Genomic DNA, 20,913 nt, shown 5'->3' on the forward strand with positions numbered 1-20,913 from the left:
TTTTTTTTTTTCCAATCGTGATTTATTCCGCGTGTGTGGATCCTAATAATCCTTGAATTTATCTTCCATAAAGATTGTCTACGGTCGTAACCCCAAGTGTACAGTCTTTTAAGGACAACCCGAGGAGCCGGCCGGCCAGCCAGTTGAGCAGGCAACTGGACAAAAATCTTTTAAGATCGATTTTTCCTCCCTCATTTTATTGGTTAGTTCAGGGACTGCAAATCCTAACCGCCGGACAAAAACAGTCGTACTATCTTAGATCGCGTACAAATCAAACAAAAAATTCCAAAAGCAAGCAAAAATAAGCACCCCCGGCTCCTTACTTACCCAAATAAAATAAAACCAAAGGCGGCAATATTTAATTGGAACGCCCTTGGCGGCTTTGCGCAACATAGTAAGTAATAAAATACCAACATAGGAAAAGGACCGCCAAAAACAGGGAACGTCTAAACAACCCTTTTTTCTTATTCTTTTTTTTGGGTAGCTTGACTCTCAAAAATACCAGATTCCTTTCTGTTTCCACGAAAACTGAAATATGAAATATGATATATTTGAGTATATATCACATTAAGTGATAAGCGAAAAACTCATTACTTATTTCTTGGAAGCAAGTTTTACCTAACAAATCTAATGTCATTTAATTAATTCAGATGTTATCAAACATGTCTGAATACATTAAGATCTGAATCCATTAATTTTAAATATTAAATTAGATTATGAACTTAGTGTTTTTTTTTTATTATTTGGGTGGTCGGTCCATACATACAACAGTCATAGGGTGGCCAAAGGCATCTAAACAAATGCCATACATATTAAGTTGCCATTTGTACTTTTTAAGATTAAAAAAAAGCCAAGAAAGAAGACTAGTAAATTGCTCACCGCCCACCTCCCCATCATGCAATGCTCCACTACCAAACAAGCCTTTTCAAAGCTTCCACCATCTCTTGAAAGCGATTGAAACATGAAACCACTACCACTTGCAATGCTTAATCGATCCAATTTTTTTTAACCCTTTCAGAGAGTCTTAGGTAAGTGTGTGTTTTTTCGTGGCTGGTGGCATCCTGCAGTATCCACAGGACGTCACAGGTAGCGCTTGGGACGCCAAGCTTGTACCCTTATCTTCTTCTTATCTTTTCTTTCATATGGCAACTGAATGTAGGCCATAGCTGCTGTTCCTTTATCATCTCATTATTCCGATGGTCTCCATCCTCGGCACCTCCTTAATTTCCAATATTATCACCCAAGCCTCATACAAAAAACTTTCAATGAAACAGTACAAAAAATCATGAAAACTGTCAAAGAATTCAAGAACCAGGTGTCCTGAATTTATATATATATATATATTAAAAAAAAAAAGTAAGTAAGCGATCCACCTCCCAGATCAAATAAACAACGAAAATCGAACTTCATCAGAGGGGGAATTAATTAGGAAATGATTCATTCAGGACTTAAGGCTATATAGATGGTTTATCATCTTTAATCCTCATAAAATTTCACAACTATATGTAATAGAATTTAAGCAACATATAATCCCTTTGGATTATACATCTCAAAACATCGATTCCAATGAGAAATCTTTTCACTAACAGCCGCGAAATCATAAGCTACACGCACTACCCTCCAAGAATATAGCATACTCTCTTTTAGTCCATCGTCTTTTTGCCCCGTTACAGCTCTATGTCTCCCTTCGGAGGTCATCTCTAGTTCCTGATCATCTTGCTTGTCGCCAAGAAAACAGAAAAGTCATCAAAGTAGTTGTCCTCGACATCGTTTTTCAGTTGTCGTCAGAAGTTTCCGGGCTAGGATATTCATTCAAGTCAGGCTTCTCCAGGCGAGGAGGAGTAGAATTGGATTTTGTCGAAGAAGCATGCACTGCAGTTTGTTGAAGCGCATCAACTCTGGCTCCGACCTCAGTAGCTCTCTTTCTAATAGCAGCCGCAGACAAGTCATGCAGCTCATCATCTTCAACTATGCATTCAGGGAAGTTAAGCCTCGCAGAAGGGCCTCTAAGGTAGAAGACGGCGGTGTCGTAAGCCCGCGCCGCTGCCACCGGAGAAGAGTAGGAGCCAAGCCATATCCTTGACCTCTTGTTAGGCTCCCTAATCTCAGCCACCCATTTACCCCACTTTCTCATCCTTATTCCTCTGTAGGGTTTCTCCTGTTGGTGATGATTTTCCCTTTCCTTTCTTTTCTCTGTGCTTGAACAACACCCTCCTTCCATATCACCCGATAGGTAAAAACGAAAGAAGAAAAAGAACCCTTTTTTTTTTCTTTTTCTTCTTTTGTTCTTGAAGAAATCAGCTATCAGTCTGTGGGTGACCTGCTCACCCGAAAAGAAAGAAAGAAAAAGAAAGAAAGAAGAATTGAGGAGAAGATTCTGTTTTAGGTAGATAACAACTGTCCAAGGAAAAAGCTTGCCTTAGGAGGGCCAATCATATTTATATGGAGGTGGGAGAGAATACAGACACAGTTATTATAAGTATGATGAAATATATATTGTATAGAGCATTTATACATATATATACGTGGACAGAGAAATGAATTCAGGGGGTGGCGACTGGCGAATCATGAATGGAAGAAAGCAGGAATGATGAGTTATGATTGAGGAGGAAAGGAGGGGAAGGAGTGCATAAACAGCACGCATTAGAGAGGGGGATTTCTTACTTGGCTGCTAGTCTGTCGTCTGGGCTCGGCCGCCACGTTGATTGATCTTCCTTAAAGATAAGTACAAATTTGGCCGACATAGTCCATCGCTTCATTCACTTCCTTCCCTTTTTTTTTTATTTTTTTCCTTATTTTAGGGTCGCCTCTCCCTCATGCAAGAGCCTTTTTTTTTTTCTCCTTTTAGATTTTTTTTAATTCTCTACGCTTCGTTTGAAAGGTGAAGATTTGGAGAGCTGAAAATTGATTTAGGGAGAAAGTTGCATCCGTTATCTCATTTGAGAGGCGAACCTAGAGGGAAAAAAATGGAAATGGAGGGATGCCAAATCGCTCCAAACAGTGAAGGTGTCTTCTTACAATGAATGGGAAGTAAAGAAAAGGATAGGGAAGGCAATAAGTGAATATTTCCATGTAACTATATAGCTCTCAGAAGTTGAATCCGAGTTATTTACGAGTTCATGCAGTCAAAATTAAAGTGTGAGCAGCTCGAATGGTTTGAGAATTTGAGTTCCAAACTTATCATTCAAGTTTATTGAACTTAATTGAACTCAATCAAACTTTAAATTTATTTTTTTTTTGAATTCCTCATATTTATTAGTGCAAAATGTCTATCATGTCCTTGTTTAAAAGTGTATAAATATTAATTTATATCAGTTGAACTCGATTGTAGAGCTAGATCCAATTTGAGCACGAATAACTTGTAATCTAACCTAACTCGAGCTAAAACTAAAGTTTTAAGAGCTCAAATAGTTTGACTTCAAACTAGAGTTCAAGTATTTTAGGTTGAGTTGCACTCTAATAATACAGTGCTTGAACTCGACTCAATTTACTTGCACCTTATTCCTACCTATTGTCCTTTATAAAGTCAAATCTTCTCAACCGAAGGGGCAAACATGTAAAAGCATATTACAACATTTTAGTTTTTTATATGTTAAACTCTCAAAAAATTCAGAAAAAAAAGATATAGAAGATCATTTCTCTTTTGTCCTTTTTCCTCATAACTTGCTCTTTCTTTTCTTTTCCTTTAACTCTAGGAAAATCGTTCAAACATTTCTCATATTTCGACAAATGAATTTTTTATCTTTCACTTTTAAAATGTTATTTTACATCTCTTATAAAATTAAGTAGGTCAAATATGATCTCACCCTAAGTTTTTTACTACTTTTTAGTCTAAATACAACCATGTGATGTACACGTGATAATGTTTATAGGTTCAAAAAGGTCAGATCCCGTTTGTATTTAAACTTATTACTCGACCTACGTTCATTTTTGTCCCTAACAAATGTGCAATTAATCAAATTACCTTATCCACAACTATTTTTACCCCTAAAAACATGACGCTTGATCTTTTTACACCTAAAAAAAAAATAATCACATGTGGGTCATGTGATGAATTCGGATTAAAATGTAATCGAAAACCTAAGTTAGGATCAAATTTAGCCTGACTTAATTTTGCAAAGAACATAAAGTCAGCATTTTAAAAGTGAAGAACGAAAAATTTTATTTAAAAAAAAATGTGAGAACGTTTTAAACAATTTTCCCCATGCTAAACTGGCTAACCAGGCCATAAGGAAACCAAAGCGGCAAAAATGTGTTCTTCTCGCATAAAATCTTGGGGTTATGACTTTTATTTGGAATACAATTTTACAAATGCATCTTTTTCTTGGACAATGTACACTTAAGTTCGTCGATTGGAAAAGTAAAACCTTGCACCTGCTCGTATGATCGAACCTCTTTGAATTTGTTTGAGATGAAAAATCTGTAGAAGGCTAGGCTATCTCCTTGGAATCAATTCTGATGATTATAAGTAAGAAAAGTTTCAACAAAGAAAGTAGTTTTTAGATAGAGGTTCCGAAATCACCATTACCTCTCTTCCTTGGCGACCTACTACTTTTATTTACCTTTGCACAATTTTTCGTATGCTCGCCATTTCACCATGTCAGGTTGAGACCTCAAGATCGAGATCTCATGATAACATGTCAAATTGAAATCTGCTCAACCTTTTTATAGTCAGTTCGTGACTCATCAATCTTTTAAATGATTTAATTTGCATGTCATGATAGTTGTCAAGACACAGATCACCTTTGCATGATCTCCACTCGTTACCTATTTTCTATTTTTCCTCTCCTTTCATCGATTTAGGATCAAGATGCGTGGATTTATTTCTTTCCTAACATAGTCTAGAGTGATCTTCGTTCGCTGCCAGGCACGGATTTAAGGGGGGGCTGGTGGGGGCTTAAGCCCCCCCCAAGCCGCCGGAAAACCCCCTATATATAGGGGATTCCAAATGCTTGCTTCTAAAATGCAGTAGGTAACTAGGTAGGTAGGTAGGTACTACCTTTCTCTTCCTATGTGTCTCTTAGGATACTGGTATTATTGTCTGAAATTTTCAATAGTTATTTATGTTTTCACCTGCTGGTGATGTAATAACTTGGATTTTCCTAAAATGTTTTGAGCAGGTCTGAACTCTGTAGTTATTCATCATATATTCTGGACTTTGTTAGAGCCTGTGAGACTCGGAAACATAGAGCCTGGGAAACATAGCCTTTTTTTTATTTCAGATGTTTGGTTGTTGGCAAAGTATTTTTTGTGCATCGCTGTCATGAACTATATGGTGGAGTGGGCTTTCTTTTGTTGATCAAGAAGCTTGCCAACAATAGTTGTTGGTGCTGTTTTAAATGTATGTTCTGGAACAAAGAATGCTGTAAATGTATTTCCTGGAATTTAGAAAAGTTCTTGATTTAACGCTTATGACATCCCTTGCACTTCAAGAAGAATTAAATTTGCAATTACTATCAAAGTTTTCCTGCTATTTCGCTTTTTGACCGCCTTAGTTTTTTATTTTATTTCGAATTCTGATCATGAATTCAATAAGCAGGGTGAGTGATAGATTATTGATAGTTTAGAGTATTTTTTTGGAGCATTTTGAGATTTCCAAGAACTTATCAAATTCATATGAAAGGGGCAATTTTTAAACTTTTTTAGTATGCGATGGGCAATTCTTAAACTATTTTTTTGAGCGGTTTATGCCTCCGAGTACTATACATATCTTGATAGGCCTTCTGTTTTCGTTGTTTCTTTTGTAGATTTGTAGATTTGGGTAAGTTACATACCCAAAAATTCAGAACAAATTTTTGGGTATGTATAATTATATGTTTTTATTATTTTTATAATTATTGATTCTAAATTTTACTTATTAAATATATTTATTTCGTCACAAAAAAAATTTTTTAATACACTTCAGCCCCCCAAAAATAAATTTCTGGCTCCGTCCCTGTTCGCTGCAGTTATGATATTGTGTACAAGGGGAGTGCAATGTTGCTTAAACATAAGTCTAGATTCTCCAGAATGATAGTCATCCACAACCGTGGGCGATTTTGTATGGTATGGGGCCTACGTTGCTTTCTTTCCTACTCCACGTAGAAGCGGGGGGAAGCTTTTTGCTATCTGCCGACGTGGATGGGGCTGGGTTCCGCTTCTACTACGCAAGCTCAAATCACGTATGACGTAACCCTCTGGTTTCATTTTGTCAACATTACCAATAATACTCGTATAAGAGTAGAATTATGTTATCAAGAAAGGGTGTGCGTATACATATACATATACATATATGTATGTATTTGGGTGTGTACACACTTCTATATGGTATAAGGAACAATGAACTTGGTTTGAGAAAAAATTGTGGGGTTTGTCCAAGTGATCATGATGATGATTACAGCATGTTGACAGTGGTTTACAAATTTTTTTTTTTTTTTGGGTTTTTCGTATTCTCTTAAGAGGAGTATAGGTTAGAAAGGGTTCACAAATTCATATTAGTTAGTGGTTTATACTTTATACTTTGTGAAATTTATTCAGAAAACAAACATGATGGATGACATGAGGTGAGACGAGGGAGAAACGGTAAAAGTAGGTCGGTGGTGGATGACTATTGAAATTTCAGTAGTGTGTTGAGAATTGAGAATATACGACTTTCCGTCCACGCAATAAACAAATCAAGAAACTGGAAATTGAAGATGTGAGAATCATCTATTCCGTTCGATTTCTATTCTATTCTAGTGGTCTTACGACTTCAATTTTTCCAAAACCTAATTTTTAAGTCGGCAATTTTGTGTTTGGTCAGGTTTTGTTGGTAGGATGAGATGTTGTGCTGAACCAATTTATACCGATCACGCCACTATTGAATTTTCCTCCTCCTTTTTTTTTTTTTTTTTTTTTTTTTTTGGGTTTCAGAGGCATGTTTCTCCAATATGAGATAGAAGAGAATAGCACAACGTGACCAGTAAAACAAAGTGACAAGAACGGAAAAACAGCTGAAACTTGGGGATGTAGCCTGACTAGAGATAAAGCTTGAAAGCTTGGCCACCTGCGTCAGCAAGCAAAATAGGGGTTGCCGACAGGTCGGTCCATTCTAAGGCTACGGCCTATGGGCAGCCACAGCCGCTGCTACACTACAGGCTGCTAATATTATTGAGAATGATGGCGCCCTTTCAACCGTCAGCCTCCTTTTCTTGGCCTCCAAAAATCTGTTTATGCCTTTTTACGCACTTGATAGCGGCAGCAAATGGGCATGCTTTCAACTAGGCCATGCTCAGCATCAGCAGGAGTCCACAAGGGGACCAGCCGAAGATGCATCCTTCCTTATATGGCAAGTGTGTCGATACAGAAGCTCTAAGCATAGGAACCTGCTGCATTATTAAAACATGACAAGAGACCTACTACCATCCTCGACAATTTTACGATGTGGTATGGTACTCCATGTTGGCTGTGCAATTACATTAATATCCCATTACACACAAATAATAGGCAAATCTTCTTCTTCTTCTTTTGCTGCTGCTGCTGTTGTTGTTACTGCAGACAAATGATTGAAAACAATCTCAGCAGCGTGGCCTCAAAATCAGTAGTCTGGACAGAAGATAAGCAATTCCGGCATTCAGATACGCAACTACAAGCAAGGAGTTCAAAAGCCAGTTACTTTTGAAGCATCCTTTTCAAAGAGGTGGTATAAAAGAATTACTTTCCTTACTTACACAGCCTCTAAATTTAATGGTCCAAACTGGTAAGATATGTAATGCGAATATGAATTAAGGCAGCCGTGTAGACCTGCGTTGGCACCAAAGCAACCGCATCTAGCCGTCGAAGATTTTTGTTGGCATAGAAATTTCTGTATCCGACAAAAGAGTGTTGGAATCTTACTCTGTTTGACAAAAGCATCTCTTTGAAGCTATTAGTAACCCATAGAACAGAAATCCTCAATGAACGAATATATAGCCATTCAAGTTTTAGCATGGCTTCGGACAAACCCATATTTCACCAAACTATAATGGACCGCAATAAAGAATATGAGAAACCCAAGTCATGGCAAATAATTTAATGGCCAACCAGTGAGAACAAATCCATTATGCTTTATCCTATCTAACATTGTAGCGACCAAAAATCATAAACTATCATCCCCTCAGCTGTGCCAACAAATCTTTCATGTTCAAGACAACTAAAGAAAGAAAATATTCTGTTACTACTATCCGTAGCTTTTAGGAGTTCCTTTCTTAAACTGTGGTGGATTTTAATGTGCATCACCTGCAATGAGAAAATGTGGGCCTAAGACAGCCGATGAACTAAAATATAACTGGAGGAAGTATTGTCTGCCACAACATGCCATAGAATCAAATGGGAGAATAACTAACCTCGTGCATAAGACCAGAAGTGAGAAATGATGAAACACATAAACCTCCATTTCTGCAACATGACGGACACCATAATCCTCAACATCCCAGAATGAAAGGAAAAGCAAGACAACATCAAGGACCTAAAGTAAGACTCAAATCTGCAATAGCACTGGAGAGCCAAAAATGCAAGTTGAGAACCACTATTACCATCGTAATCCCACTTTCAAAGAAATGCAAGGGATGCTCCAGAGATTAATACATTATTTCTCCAGAAAAAGGCATAGGTAATTATTTATAGAGGCCAACAGACTCGCAAAAGCTCGATATGCATACCCCTGATAAATTAAATAAGCACATTAAACCACACCAATCATAATCTCAAATCACAGCACCCAAAGCCAACTATTCACGAATATAACTTCCTTTGTAAGCTCCCCAAAAAAAAATTTTTCCTTTGTAAATATTCAAACAAAAAAGGAAAAAAGATTGCATACCAGAGCATGGCACCGGGAAATTAATGCCTATATGATCAGATATTTCCTACTATAATCTCTTTGTACAGATCAAGAGGCTAAGACCCATATAAAATGTTGACTAGTTGCTCTATTTTGAACAAAGACACAGAACACTTTTATATTGCAACAAGTGAAAAGACATTGGACCTTTCAAAAGCCAATAGAGGTCCTGAATGATATATATAGCTATTTCAGTAATAGGCAATTCAAACACATAAGAACTAGATATTCAAGAATATACTTTGCTGAAGCCTAATGAAGTTTTTACAACAAAGCTTGTCAGTTGGTAGAATTGTTCCTAAGATGGCTGATGCATTTTTGATATGTTACTAGATTACGCATATAGTGTGCTTCTCTTCTCCTTCTTTTGTTCTCTGTTTTTCTTTTTAATTTTTGCCTATTATAGTTAACGTGCATTCAATATACATAATAACCAGCTTTGTCAAAAATGACTTAGCTGTGTGCCTGATGCGTCTCTAATGACTTGGTTACTTCTTCTTGTACCTTGGTCTTACAATACCAGCAAAAGTATGTTGTTTATCTCTTACATCTTTTTCCTTGTTTTCATACCATTAGTGGGGTCCGAAAATTCTGACCCCTGTTTTGTTTTCATGCTAGAGGATGTGGTTCAAGTCAGTGCGATGCTGATCCTCATGTCAAGAATCTTTTTTACCGGTGGATTAACAGAACAGGTTCTCCTATGTGAAGAAGACAAACTGAACAACCTCTACATGTCACCCAAAGAAGCCTGGAGCAAAGGCAGAGATGACTGCAAAACCTTTCCAATTATCAAGGTTAAAATCCATAGCACTTCCACTTCAGAACATATTATGTAGGTGGATCACCACATTGTGTTATATAACCAACTAGTGTGTTAATATGACTGATGAAATGCAATATTACTAATTTAATGACAATCACCTGTCTAACAGTGATTTCAGGTGACAAGAAGAGTCAATGCATTGCAAAACTCCCAACATTCATGAAAAAAACTATTGCATATTTGCAAATGATGGCTTAAAAAAATTAGAGACAATCAATTGATTAATCTGCATTAGGGGGAAAAAATGCTCACAGTTATACATTTCTAGACAAAAGTCACATAAAAGAAGCAAAGTCGCCAAGGTTTTGAAGTATAGCCTAAATACACTTATTTTGAGGGATCAAAGTACATCAATAAGATCTTTGAAGCCACATACAAGATAAAACACAGAACAGTCCTTGAAACAGCTGAAATACATCAATTTCAAGTAACACCTCATTGATGGCAAATAGAAGATAAAACACAGAACAGTCCTTGAAAAGCTAAAATACATCAATTTCAAGTAACACCTCATTGATGGCAAATAGAGGGGGGAACAGAAAAATCTCTTTCATAGATAGCACAGCATAACCTTTCTTGAAATCACATATCCGCAGTGGGAAATAATTAAATCTTTACGAAACGATCATGCAAGTCTAGCAAGGTACGTGGAATATTGTCGGTAGAAGATTTGAAAAGTACAATACCAAAAGCATCAACCTTCAGGATACGGTCATGTACAAGGTTGGTGTCCTGTCTTAAACACATAGCATTGGAAAATGCAGTTAAATATCCCCGAGCAAGAACAGAAAATGACCTGATAAGTTCAACAAAATTGTCTGGCAAATCAAGAATCCGAGCAGCTAATTCCATGTGCAGTTAGGAATTAACTCTTGTTCCCATTATTATCCCTTAATTGATACTTAGCATGAAGCAGACAAATCAGCGTTAATCTCATATCAGGCCATGCCAAAAATATCACACTACCGAACCATTTACAGAAGCACAGTTTACCAGAATTGCAAACCATCCTCTTCTACCCCTTCCTCCTCACTGTCTAAAACATAATCTTCCTCCTCAGTGTACTCATCAGGATCTTCCTCGTCATCAATAGAATTTTTTAGTCCAATCTGAACATAACCTCTTTGATTCTCCCTCAGCCAGTCCTGTTCCTCTTCCCTGTCCTCATCCTCTTCCTCCTCCCCTTCAGAAAATGCCGAAATTCTCATTCCATCAAATTCCGTTGTCCCAACAAGCTGATCCATCAAGCTGTCTACACTCCCCTCCCCGTTTAATCCCCCGTCAAACTCACTGACTGAAAACCTCCCAGTCCTCCTCCCTCCAGATTCCCTCCTCCTCTTTATCCGCGACACCAAATCATCCTCCTTAATCTCCCCATTCTCCACATCATTCCATGGCACCCATAAATCCGCTTGCCTCCCTAATGCTCTGTACCCATCGCCAATGACAACAGTCCCCAAATTGGCCGCCCTCGCCCTCCTCAACATCTCAGAAAAATCTGAATCATCCGAAACCAAAAGCAACCAATCAATCCCTCTACTCATAGAATGCTGCATTTGCCTTTTCAATGCCCAGTCAGCAGCCTGTGGCTTATCCTCCACCGTTTTCACAAACACCCCAGCTCGACTAAGCTCGGAGGCTAATCCATACCCAACTTTCGGCGAAGTCAAAGTCCTTGCAGCTTCATTATACTTCTCATTGCCATCAATAAACCTTTCTTTAAAACGCTGTCGTTTCTTACCTTTCAATGACCTCATTCTGTTCAGCTTCTTTTGCCTCTCCCTCTCATGCAACTGCCTAAAATGCTTCTTTAAATCCAAATGTGTCTTACATTTTCTCCCGCAAACAGAGCAAATATACGGTTCAGAAGGGGTAGAAACACCTTTCCTCTCAAGAATGTCCATACGCCGTTGTTCTCGGCGTTCTTCAACAACCCATTGAGGCAAATGAATGAAAGCGTGTCGATTAGCGTAAGCAGAGATATCAACCAGGTCGCCGAAATGCTGGGCCACTTTTTTTAAGGCCATCGCCGCCTGGTACGGCGGCCCGCGAGGGGGCTTGTTATCTAAGTCCCATAAGACCACTACTTTCTTAGGCTTAGCTGTGTAGATGCCTTCTTTGGTTCTCACCATATCGATTTCGCTCTCGGCTGCAGCTGCTGCTGCTGCACAGGCTCTGATGTTGGCCCATTTACCAGATGAATTGGGGTCGGATAGGGAGAGGGGTTTTGGGGGTTTTTGGGGGGCGAATTGCGGAATGAGAAAAAGGGGTTTGGGGAATCTGTAGTGGGAGAATGGTGGAGAATTTAGGTGGATGAATTCAATGGAGGTGCATAGGGAGTTAATCATGGTAAACTTTATAGCTTATGGGTTTTTGGCGGGGGATTCCGGGATTGTGTAGGTGGTCGCAGGGAAGAGGAAGGAGACCTTGTGGAAGTTGAGATAATTTCAGGAGGGAGATGAGAATATTCTCTGCCTCCAATAGCAGCAGCTGAATGTTCGGGAAATGCAGGTGCACGAATCTTGTTGGTTCTGAATCACGCCTTCAACATGAACGCGCTTCATACCCGTTCTGCGCCTTTGCCTTTCATTTGGGGGATTTTTTTTCTTGGATCAATCTATAGCTGAAAAACGCTCAATGATTACGCCATGATATATATATATATATATAAAGGTTTTGAATGGAAAAAAAAAGCATATATAGGTTGGGAGAATATGAACTTGGAGGAGTGAGTATGGTGTTCAAGGGATCGATGTTTTGTGCTGCGACCAAGTTGCCTTGGGCATTTCCCGTTTTTCAAGTCAGCAAATCACAAGTCTGTAGCAATCCAAGTGAAGTCTCAAGTTGTTTACGCTCAAAAGGATGAGCAGGTTTTATCATATTACTGACAAAAGACTTCCTACATATTATGCACTGCCATCTCATATATTAGAACGAACGATCCAAAACATTATTGACATTTCAACTTCTGCGACATTCATTCAACTGCCCAGCGTCCTCCTGCTGTTGAAAAGTCCATAACCGTTTTGTTTTGGATTTGAGATCCAAAAAAATTGGAGAGTGGAACCAACCAACGAATGGGAGGAATGGAACTTAATCTGGATTGTAGGGCGGGCAAAAGCGCAGAACTGCCGAACAATTTTCATTTGCCGGTGGTCCAAACTAGTCATTACCACTTTACCAGTCGAGCAGAGGTGTTGGTGTCCTGAGCTGAGATGGACCGGTGGTATTGTTGTGGGAGAGAGCCCATAAGCATAAAGGAGGAGGGTAGTAGGTACTAGAACCTAGCAAGTGGATGTAAAAAGCCCATTATTCAGGTGTCTGTCTGCTGACACATTGGTGACGTTGAGTGACATCTCAAATACTACATCCTTTTTGCGATGTCCGAGATTAATCTTCAATCATGCCTTACTTCTCTAATCATTCTCCCGGATACTTTTGTCCGGTTGGAGGAGGCAAAATGGGATGGACAAGCTCCTGTTTAGATGGTTTTGCTTGCCTACTACTACTACTGGCGCTGCAAACGAATCGAGCCGGCTCGAGTCCAATTCGAGCTCGAACTCGAGCTCAGAATATTAAGCTCGTTAGCTCGCGAGTCTTTTATTTTTATTTAATAATAAAATTACGTATATTATATATATATATATATTTTATTTTCATAGTAAAATTACGTATATATCCTTAATATTTTACTATTTATTAAAAAATATATATTATTTTATTTATTTTTTAAAAAATAAAAATAATTATTTTTTATTTTTTTCGAGCTCGAGCTCGGCTTGACTTGATTCGAGTCGAGCTCGAGCTTGAAAATTGCCGGCTCGTCGAGCTCGAGTTCGAGCTCGAGTTTGGTAAAATTCAGTCGAGACTCGGCTCGATTAGCTCAAAACTTGACTCGACTCGACTCGGCTCGTTTGCAGCTCTACCTACTACTACCACAGTAGTAATATTTATCTTAACCCCATATGAGTTTCCAATATTTGCTTTGCTTGCAGCATCCAATTTGTTTATTTGGTGGGATTCTTGTTCTTCCTTTTCTTTTTTCATCTTGCAGCAGAGCAGCGCTTTTGTCGTAGCCAAAATTACCGTCGTGCTTCGTGAAAGGGGAGGCCCTTTGCTTAATTGAATTCACACATAATTAATGTAAAATATCAAATACATAAAAATATCAGCAAGTAAATTAGTGATACAATTAATTACTGAGCTCTGGATGAGATAGTAACTAGCATTTGGAAGGGAGCAAGCGTATCAAAACCATTTGTAAGTTTTGTTTTTCCTGCATGACCATTTGTAACTCCACGTCAATACAGGTTGGTTCAATTAATAAAAAAGTAACACTTTCTCACAAAAATTGGTCCCAATATGAGGACTGTGTTGGTGTGCAATTTATAAGGATTTCTGTAAGCGATCTATAGATTCAGAGATATACTCTGATCGGTAATGATGATTGAAATCGAGCACACTCAAACTTTTCATGATAATCAGAAAAAAAAACACTCAAACTTTTCATGATAATCAGAAAAAAAAACACTCAAACTTTTCATGATAATCAGAAAAAAAAAAAAGTGCATTTGTAACTTGCCATAACATAACGTTGTTCACTTGGCTGGTTCAAGTGCTCGGACTTGCCTGTGTGCTTCACTTGACTTCTTTCATTCTCACAGCAAGTTTCCCGTCTCACCAAAAAAAAAATAATAATAAAATTAAATGCTTTGATTGCACTGTTTGATGACATCACTTTCTTACTTTTGGATAATTATTCAAGGGACGGACAGCAGGATGGATGAGTCAGTAGTGTAATATAGTGGTGCTCTATGGAGGAGAATTTCATACTGTTCTGTGCTTTTATAATATCATACTGATGATGTGTTAGATTAATAATAATAATAATTTGAGTAGATGAGAATTTGGTGGGAGATGATGTGGATCATCTATGATTTACAGGTTGTCTGGATTCTGAATGGCGTTGACGCCACCATTATTCTCTAACCTCCCAACAATACATTACTACTTTAATTAAATCACATTTTAGTCAACTAAATTTTTTTCAGGATTGAATTTGAAAATCAGGCTTATACTAGCCTAACGTGGATTAGACAATAATTAATATTATACTCAAGAATCTCTAGCGATGCTAATTTTTTTTTTGTCTTTTGTAACTAAGTGAAATTTCTTGCGAACCAGCAATACCCAACGACAAAAAAAGTTAGGTTCACTCAAGACTTCAAGAAATGGGGCAGCTGCAACGCGTCCTTTATTCATTCCAGATTAAGATGTTTCAAATCAAATCTTGAAACGCACGCAAATATTTTTTACCATTGCCAAAACAAAAAAAAAGGCATCAAATATCTTACGTTAAAATTATAAAGTAAAATATTTCGGTCCTGTCTATTGATTGTTATCGGCCAAGATTTTTATTTTATATTTTTTGAAGTAGACAGCATGCGTTAATCGAACAGAATCATATGTATGTTAACTACTCCATTAACTAAAAGAACCCATCTGCTAAAATTCTAAATTCCCCCAGAAAAAGTTGCTTTCACATTCACGAGGAATATTATGCAAATTTAAGAGACCTGATGTACTTGTGAGGCCTCAAGACAAAAAACTAACTATTTTCAAAATTCCCTGCACTAAAAAAAAAGAACAGAGAATAATTCACGCCTTTTGTTTCCAGGCTTAAGCAAAATGATTACTGCTTTCACTGGCCCCCCGGCCCCACCACCTGAATAGATTGATTATTCTAAGGGTTAATTCCACTTTGTCCCCCCAAACTTTGGACGATTATCCACTTAAGTCCCTAAACTTCAAAATGGGACACTTAAGTCCCTAAACTTATAAATACCTCCCACTTAAGTCCCTGAACTTATAAAATGGGACACTTAAATCCCTAAACCCTTATAAAATGGGACACTTCGACCACCAACGGCATTCAGGATTTGTTAACAATTTTCCTTAAGTGGGAGGTATTTATAAGTTTAGGGACTTAAGTGTCCCATTTTGAAGTTTAGGGACTTAAGTGGATAATTGTCCAAAGTTTGGGGGGACAAAGTGGAATTAACCCTTATTCTAACCACAAATAGATTTAACTGCTGTCGACAAAAAACTACCGTCACCCAACCATCTTCCCTTGCGATAAATCTTTGCTCTTCCCTCGTTTGTCTTTTCCCTTTTTAACATTTGTCTCCATCGGTTCATCCCCTTTTTGTTAGAAGTAATCCACGCCTTTTTAAGAATGTTTCAGCCTCTCTCTCTCTCTCTATATCTCTATCTCTCCTTGTCCTTGAGGACCTTGACCAAGGTTTGGTTCTCTAGAAGGGCTGGCTTCGCACAAAAATTGATAGATTGACTTCTCTTCCCTTTGAAAATGAAATTGAAGTTAATCAACAATCCACGGCGCCCCACTAATACTTTCACGCATTATCTTGAAGGTTTTCAACCTAGTCGTCCGGTTGCTTCTTTTACATGCAACTGTGTAAAAGCGATAACTTGGTTCGCAACTTGAACTAAAACGCCATTTCGTTAAAGTTAAAATAATAATTAAAAAAAATCTACATCTACCCACAAGTTGATCTAAAAGACCATCTTAGCAAAGTGAAGAAAAAAAAGAAGAAATCTGGTAATATAAGCATCCTTTTTTTTTCCTTCTCTTTCAAGGAAGATTTTTAAATTTTGCAAAGAATATGGTAAAAGAAAGAAGGTTTGAGTGTTAAATTATGAACTTTACTATTGGAACCTTGATGCTTGGATCTATTTAACGGGTGCCCTCGTCGTTAAAATATGTTTCAGATGTTATATTTTTGATAAATATAAAATTAATTTTTTTTTAAAAAAAGTAAATAAATATAAGGGAAGGTGAGTGAGATTCGGTAGGAAAAAGCATATAAATGCAATGGAGGATAATAATAAATATATAAATGCAATGGAGTATTTCTTATACAGCTTAATTGCTGTTGGTGTTAATTTTATGGGATAATTTCACAAACCTCCCCGAGATTTTTAACAATTACAAATAGCTCTTCTCAGGTTTTAAAAATTATATATACCTCCCCTACTTTTAATGTTTAGTAACAATGTAGGTCCAATAAGATAGATTTTTTCACAAAAATCCTAAATTGCCCTTCTTTTTACAAAATTAAGAAAGAAAAATATAGTATATTCAATCATTTTCTTCCATACTTTACATAAATTAACAAGCTTAATTCCTAACAACCATCCAAGCATAAGTTCTGAAATCAAGTAGTTGTTCAAAAAATCCTAAATTACAGAAAATATCAATACTTGCTACGTAAACAAAAAAGAGAAAAACACGCATACAAACCTAATTGACAATCAGTTGTACCAAAAATTATATATCATACTCAAATACCTTTTCAATACAAGCTAATCTGATCTAAAACCATCATTACAACCGTCGTATAGTTTTAAAATTATTAATCTTTCAAAAGTAGAGAATAAATTCTACCTCCATAATAAAATCGTAATAAAAAATCTAATCCAATGAAAGAAATCCATATATAATTATTGACATTTTATAAAAAAATTTTGTGACAACAAACAAAAAATGTCAATTTTCACATCTTTAGTTCTTTTTCCTATTTCAATCATCAATTTCATTATTCATTTCTCTATCGCTACGAGTCTCTTCATTTCCTTCTAATTTGACACATAATATGCTCTCTGTTGCTTTGTAAATTTCAATTTGCTAATATCCACAAAATTGAAGATAATAAAAATATGCTATATTAATTAGAAAAGATAGGAGTGAAAATAAACAAGAGACAAAAATAGGTTTTGTAAATTTATTGCCTTAAATTTAAAATTATCTATCAAGTGGAGGGCATTATTGGTATTTTACTATGTCAAGGGAGGTAAGTATAATTTTTTAAACTTGAGGGGAGCCAAGTGAAATTGTTAGAAAACTCAAGGGAGGTTTCTGAAATTATCCCTAATTTTATTTAGCATAGTTAAATGATGAGAGAGGGAGACAGCAAGGAGAGATGACTCAGTCAATAAAGAAAGGCATTAATGAAGAAGTATTTCAAGAGCATGCCACCTCTCCATCAGTACTACTAACTATTCTCTTTTGTTTGTTTTCTGATTTTCTTACTCTTTTTGGTTTCTGTTGCTGGCGCTGCTGCTGCCTTCCTTGAACATTTCTTTAATTTTCCCAGTCCACGCCCCCCTCCTCAAACCTTTCATCTATCCCCTCCCTCCTTTTGTGTGCACCTTTCTCCCCTGATATCTCTTCAATTAACATTCCTCTCCTTTTGAAATTTCCCAACACAAATTACTTAGCAGCAAACTTCTCCTTTTCCTTTTTCCTCAAAAAATTTTTTTTTTTCCAGGATTGAAGAGAACTTAAGTTGGAAGAAGAGATGTTCGAATGGTTACAAGCTGCAATAGTGGCAGCATGTATAGTAGCTTTTGTGTTGATAATTGTGATCATCAAGAGATGTTTCTGTTCCAATAGAAAGCGTAGAGAAATTCTTGGCGGAAATGAAGAAACAGTGCCTCAGAGGTTGGAATCAGGAACAGCAAAACTTCACCATGTGAGTCTTCATCATCTTGATCGAGATGGAAGCAAGAGAACAAATTATTATGTTTTCCGACGTGGGCTATCTACAAGACCTTTTTTCAACTGGGCTGATCATCCTTCTCTTGTCACCGATGCTGTTGAAAATGGATGGTCAAGATTTGCTTTTACAACCTTTACACCATCTCCCTCAGCTCGATCAACAAGATCCCTGTTAGGTCCGTGTGCAACTGGGGATCACGACAGACAAATGGAGGTGGAAATCAGTTGGGAAGTTTGCCAAGGATCAGCTGATTTTCTGCAGAAAATTAGACTTAATTCTGGATTAAAGAAAATACCAAATACGGCCATCAATTCTTCAATGGTGGCTAAATCTGCGATCAGAACAGCTTTGCCTTTGCCTGGTCCACCATTAGGAAATTCAGCTTTTCCACAGGAAGCCTATTTTGAAATCATAATTTTACCTTTTGGTGAAGATCAAAATGACGTGGTTGGCAAGGCAAAAGGAGGTAGATTAGACGGGGACAAAATAAAACTCATTCAAGAGGATTTCAACGCAAAAGTCAGTCCTGAGACTTTAATTAATTTTCCAAGTGGCCATGGTAACGGCAATAGCAAGATAGAGGAAATGAAACTTGCAGGAAAACAAGATGGAAAAACCGGAGCTGCTGTGCTGTCTATTGGGCTTGCAGGAGGCGGCCCTCTTCCGCTTAAGCTTCCGGGAAGCTATCCAGGATCGATTGGATTCAATTCTAATGGTTCCATTTTTCTTGATGGTAAGTTTCTCATTTGTTGTCTCGTGCAATCTACACAAATTACAATGTCAGACACTGTTCTGCGGTCAAACTTTCGCTGTTCCATGTAAAAAGTGGAGATATGGCATTAAAAAAGGAACAACAACCTAATCAGCGCCGTTCTTTTTCGAACTGCACCAGCAAATAGGCATTCGAGTACATGGAGAACAGTTAAATAGCACCATTTGCTTCCACAACCAAATGTGCCACTATCTTCTGAAAAAATCTATATTCTGCATTGTCTGCACATCACTAGTTTCAGGATAGTCATGAAATCGGTTGTCATTATATACCGTCGCAGATAAATGCGCCATATTGCTTAACCACCCAATTAAAAGATGCTCCACTTCGATTTTATAGAGATAGCCTAAGGCAGAAAAAATTATGTTCAGAATATAGGTGTCAGAAAAGAGAATATAATCGACTTAAACATTAGAGAAGGGAACGAGGTCCACTCCTCAAGCTTAGGTGATAAAAGAAAATATTGGTTACTAGTTGCAAATATTCGATTTGAAGACGGTCGGTTCTTATTTGTAGTTATAGACGTTCTTAAGAAACTGACTAGGTTAGGACGAGAAATTGACCCTTGCTTATGCGCAATACCATTAATTCATAGTCTTTTGTTTTATGTATCCAGGTGTCAAACTTGTGTTCGAGTCTGAAAGGGAAGAATGGGGAAGAGCAGACACAGTGATTGGTTGTGGATACAATCCTAGCCAGAAAAAGGTTTTCTTCACGGTGGATTCTCAGCTTGTGCATGAAATTCACTGTAAATCCGAAGAATTTGGAACTCCACTCTACCCAACATTGGCAGCAAATAGTGACATTACAGTTCTTGTTAATCTTGGACAATGTGCCTTCAAATATTCACAAGCAAATCTTCAAAGAACTCCGAATCCTTGCTTCATTGGCCCTCTTGCAAATTCTCCGGTATTGGGGTATGAGGACAGCAGAGAGCTCTTTTCAATGGGGAGAATAGATGCTCAGTGGTTAAACAGAAGTACGACAAGAAGCACCAGCACCCCTGGCAACAATATGAACAGAGGAGTAGAATTTGATGAAGAATCTGAAGGTGATTTATTTGAAATCGTCTTAGATAGTTATGGAAAATCACCAATCACGAACACATCGTAGCGGCACACCCATGATTTTTGTCAGCCTTTCTTTGCCTGTTTCTCTTGTAAGCATGGCATTGTTGAAGTTGGAACAAGGCAGCCCTGCAGTGTGAAGTTGCTTGCTGAATCCCTGATCTTATTAGAAGCCCAGCGACACTTACAAACTGCGCCTTGCAGAAACCAGGGAGAAATTTTTGGCTCAATACTCCTTGGAAACTGAGATTTTGACTAGTTGTGAAGATGTTTTGTAAATAACAGAGTTGGTTAGATTGTAAAAGTTTCTTGCTTTGGGTACATATTTTGGAAGAATCAAACTTAAAAGAGATTTGACAAAATGCATTTCGTTCGTATAGGGGATGGAGAGCTTGCTTTCATTCTGCCCGTTGATTGACTTTCAAGAAGCCAGAGTATTTAATCTGGGATATTATTAGAACTGTTTACATCCCTCAACTGTACTGTAGATACTTCTGGGCTTTTAGCACCATATCTGCTGAATTCAGTGAATCAATTACTACTATTTAGATGCATGAACCTTATCGATTCATGGACAGGGTATCAAATGGTTGACCAATATAACATACATCCCTTCCCTTCAAATTGTAATCTATGTATGGCTGTTATCACTTCAAAAACAACCCAAGATAAAAACAACTTTTTGTTTTGTTTAGGGCTGAAAGCCTGAAACTTGTACAACGATTCATATTATAAGCAACTAAATAAAAATAAGTATTCTGCAGCTGACCAAAAAAATATGAGTAGTATTCTACAGATGACATACAACCAAATTTTTATCTTGATTCTACGCG

The 20,913-nt window shown here is 37.4% G+C and overlaps 3 protein-coding genes across 12 annotated transcripts; 1 reads left to right on the plus strand and 2 right to left on the minus strand.

Moving 5' to 3' along the window:
* Positions 1-1,421: 1,421 nt before the first annotated feature.
* On the minus strand, positions 1,422-2,682 carry LOC113749653 (ethylene-responsive transcription factor ERF011-like). Its single transcript, XM_027293472.1, has one exon. It carries the CDS (start codon positions 2,219-2,221, stop codon positions 1,775-1,777), a length of 447 nt encoding a protein of 148 aa, XP_027149273.1. The 5' UTR covers positions 2,222-2,682; the 3' UTR covers positions 1,422-1,774.
* A 4,242-nt stretch (positions 2,683-6,924) lies between these two features.
* LOC113750029 lies at positions 6,925-12,256 on the minus strand. 10 transcript variants are annotated; one of them, XM_027293947.1, is made up of 3 exons: positions 10,459-12,256; positions 8,343-8,394; positions 6,925-7,822 (listed from the first exon to the last, which is right to left on the minus strand). In XM_027293947.1, the coding sequence occupies exon 1, from the start codon at positions 12,008-12,010 to the stop codon at positions 10,652-10,654; it is 1,359 nt and encodes a 452-aa protein (XP_027149748.1). In that variant the 5' UTR covers positions 12,011-12,256; the 3' UTR covers positions 6,925-7,822; positions 8,343-8,394; positions 10,459-10,651. The 10 variants fall into 10 exon arrangements, with proteins under 10 accessions (XP_027149748.1, XP_027149744.1, XP_027149741.1 ...); XM_027293943.1 differs by having other exon boundaries at positions 6,925-8,235; XM_027293940.1 differs by having other exon boundaries at positions 6,925-8,235; positions 8,343-8,493.
* Positions 12,257-17,853: 5,597 nt separating this feature from the next.
* LOC113749997 lies at positions 17,854-20,557 on the plus strand. The gene is made up of 2 exons (XM_027293895.1): positions 17,854-18,974; positions 19,630-20,557. Exons 1-2 carry the CDS (start codon positions 18,041-18,043, stop codon positions 20,124-20,126), a joined length of 1,431 nt encoding a protein of 476 aa, XP_027149696.1. The 5' UTR covers positions 17,854-18,040; the 3' UTR covers positions 20,127-20,557.
* Positions 20,558-20,913: the final 356 nt, after the last annotated feature.

The sequence above is a fragment of the Coffea eugenioides genome, chromosome 10, assembly GCF_003713205.1.
Source record: "Coffea eugenioides isolate CCC68of chromosome 10, Ceug_1.0, whole genome shotgun sequence".
NCBI classification, from domain to species: Eukaryota; Viridiplantae; Streptophyta; class Magnoliopsida; order Gentianales; family Rubiaceae; genus Coffea; species Coffea eugenioides.

Coding starts and splice junctions, on each gene's coding strand:
- LOC113749653 (XM_027293472.1), bottom strand. CDS start 2,221: ATGGAAGGAGGGTGTTGTTCAAGCACAGAGAAAAGAAAGGAAAGGGAA.
- LOC113750029 (XM_027293948.1), bottom strand. CDS start 12,010: ATGATTAACTCCCTATGCACCTCCATTGAATTCATCCACCTAAATTCT.
- LOC113749997 (XM_027293895.1), top strand. CDS start 18,041: ATGTTCGAATGGTTACAAGCTGCAATAGTGGCAGCATGTATAGTAGCT. Junction 18,975..19,629: donor TGGTTCCATTTTTCTTGATG/GTAAGTTTCTCA, acceptor TTATGTATCCAG/GTGTCAAACTTGTGTTCGAG.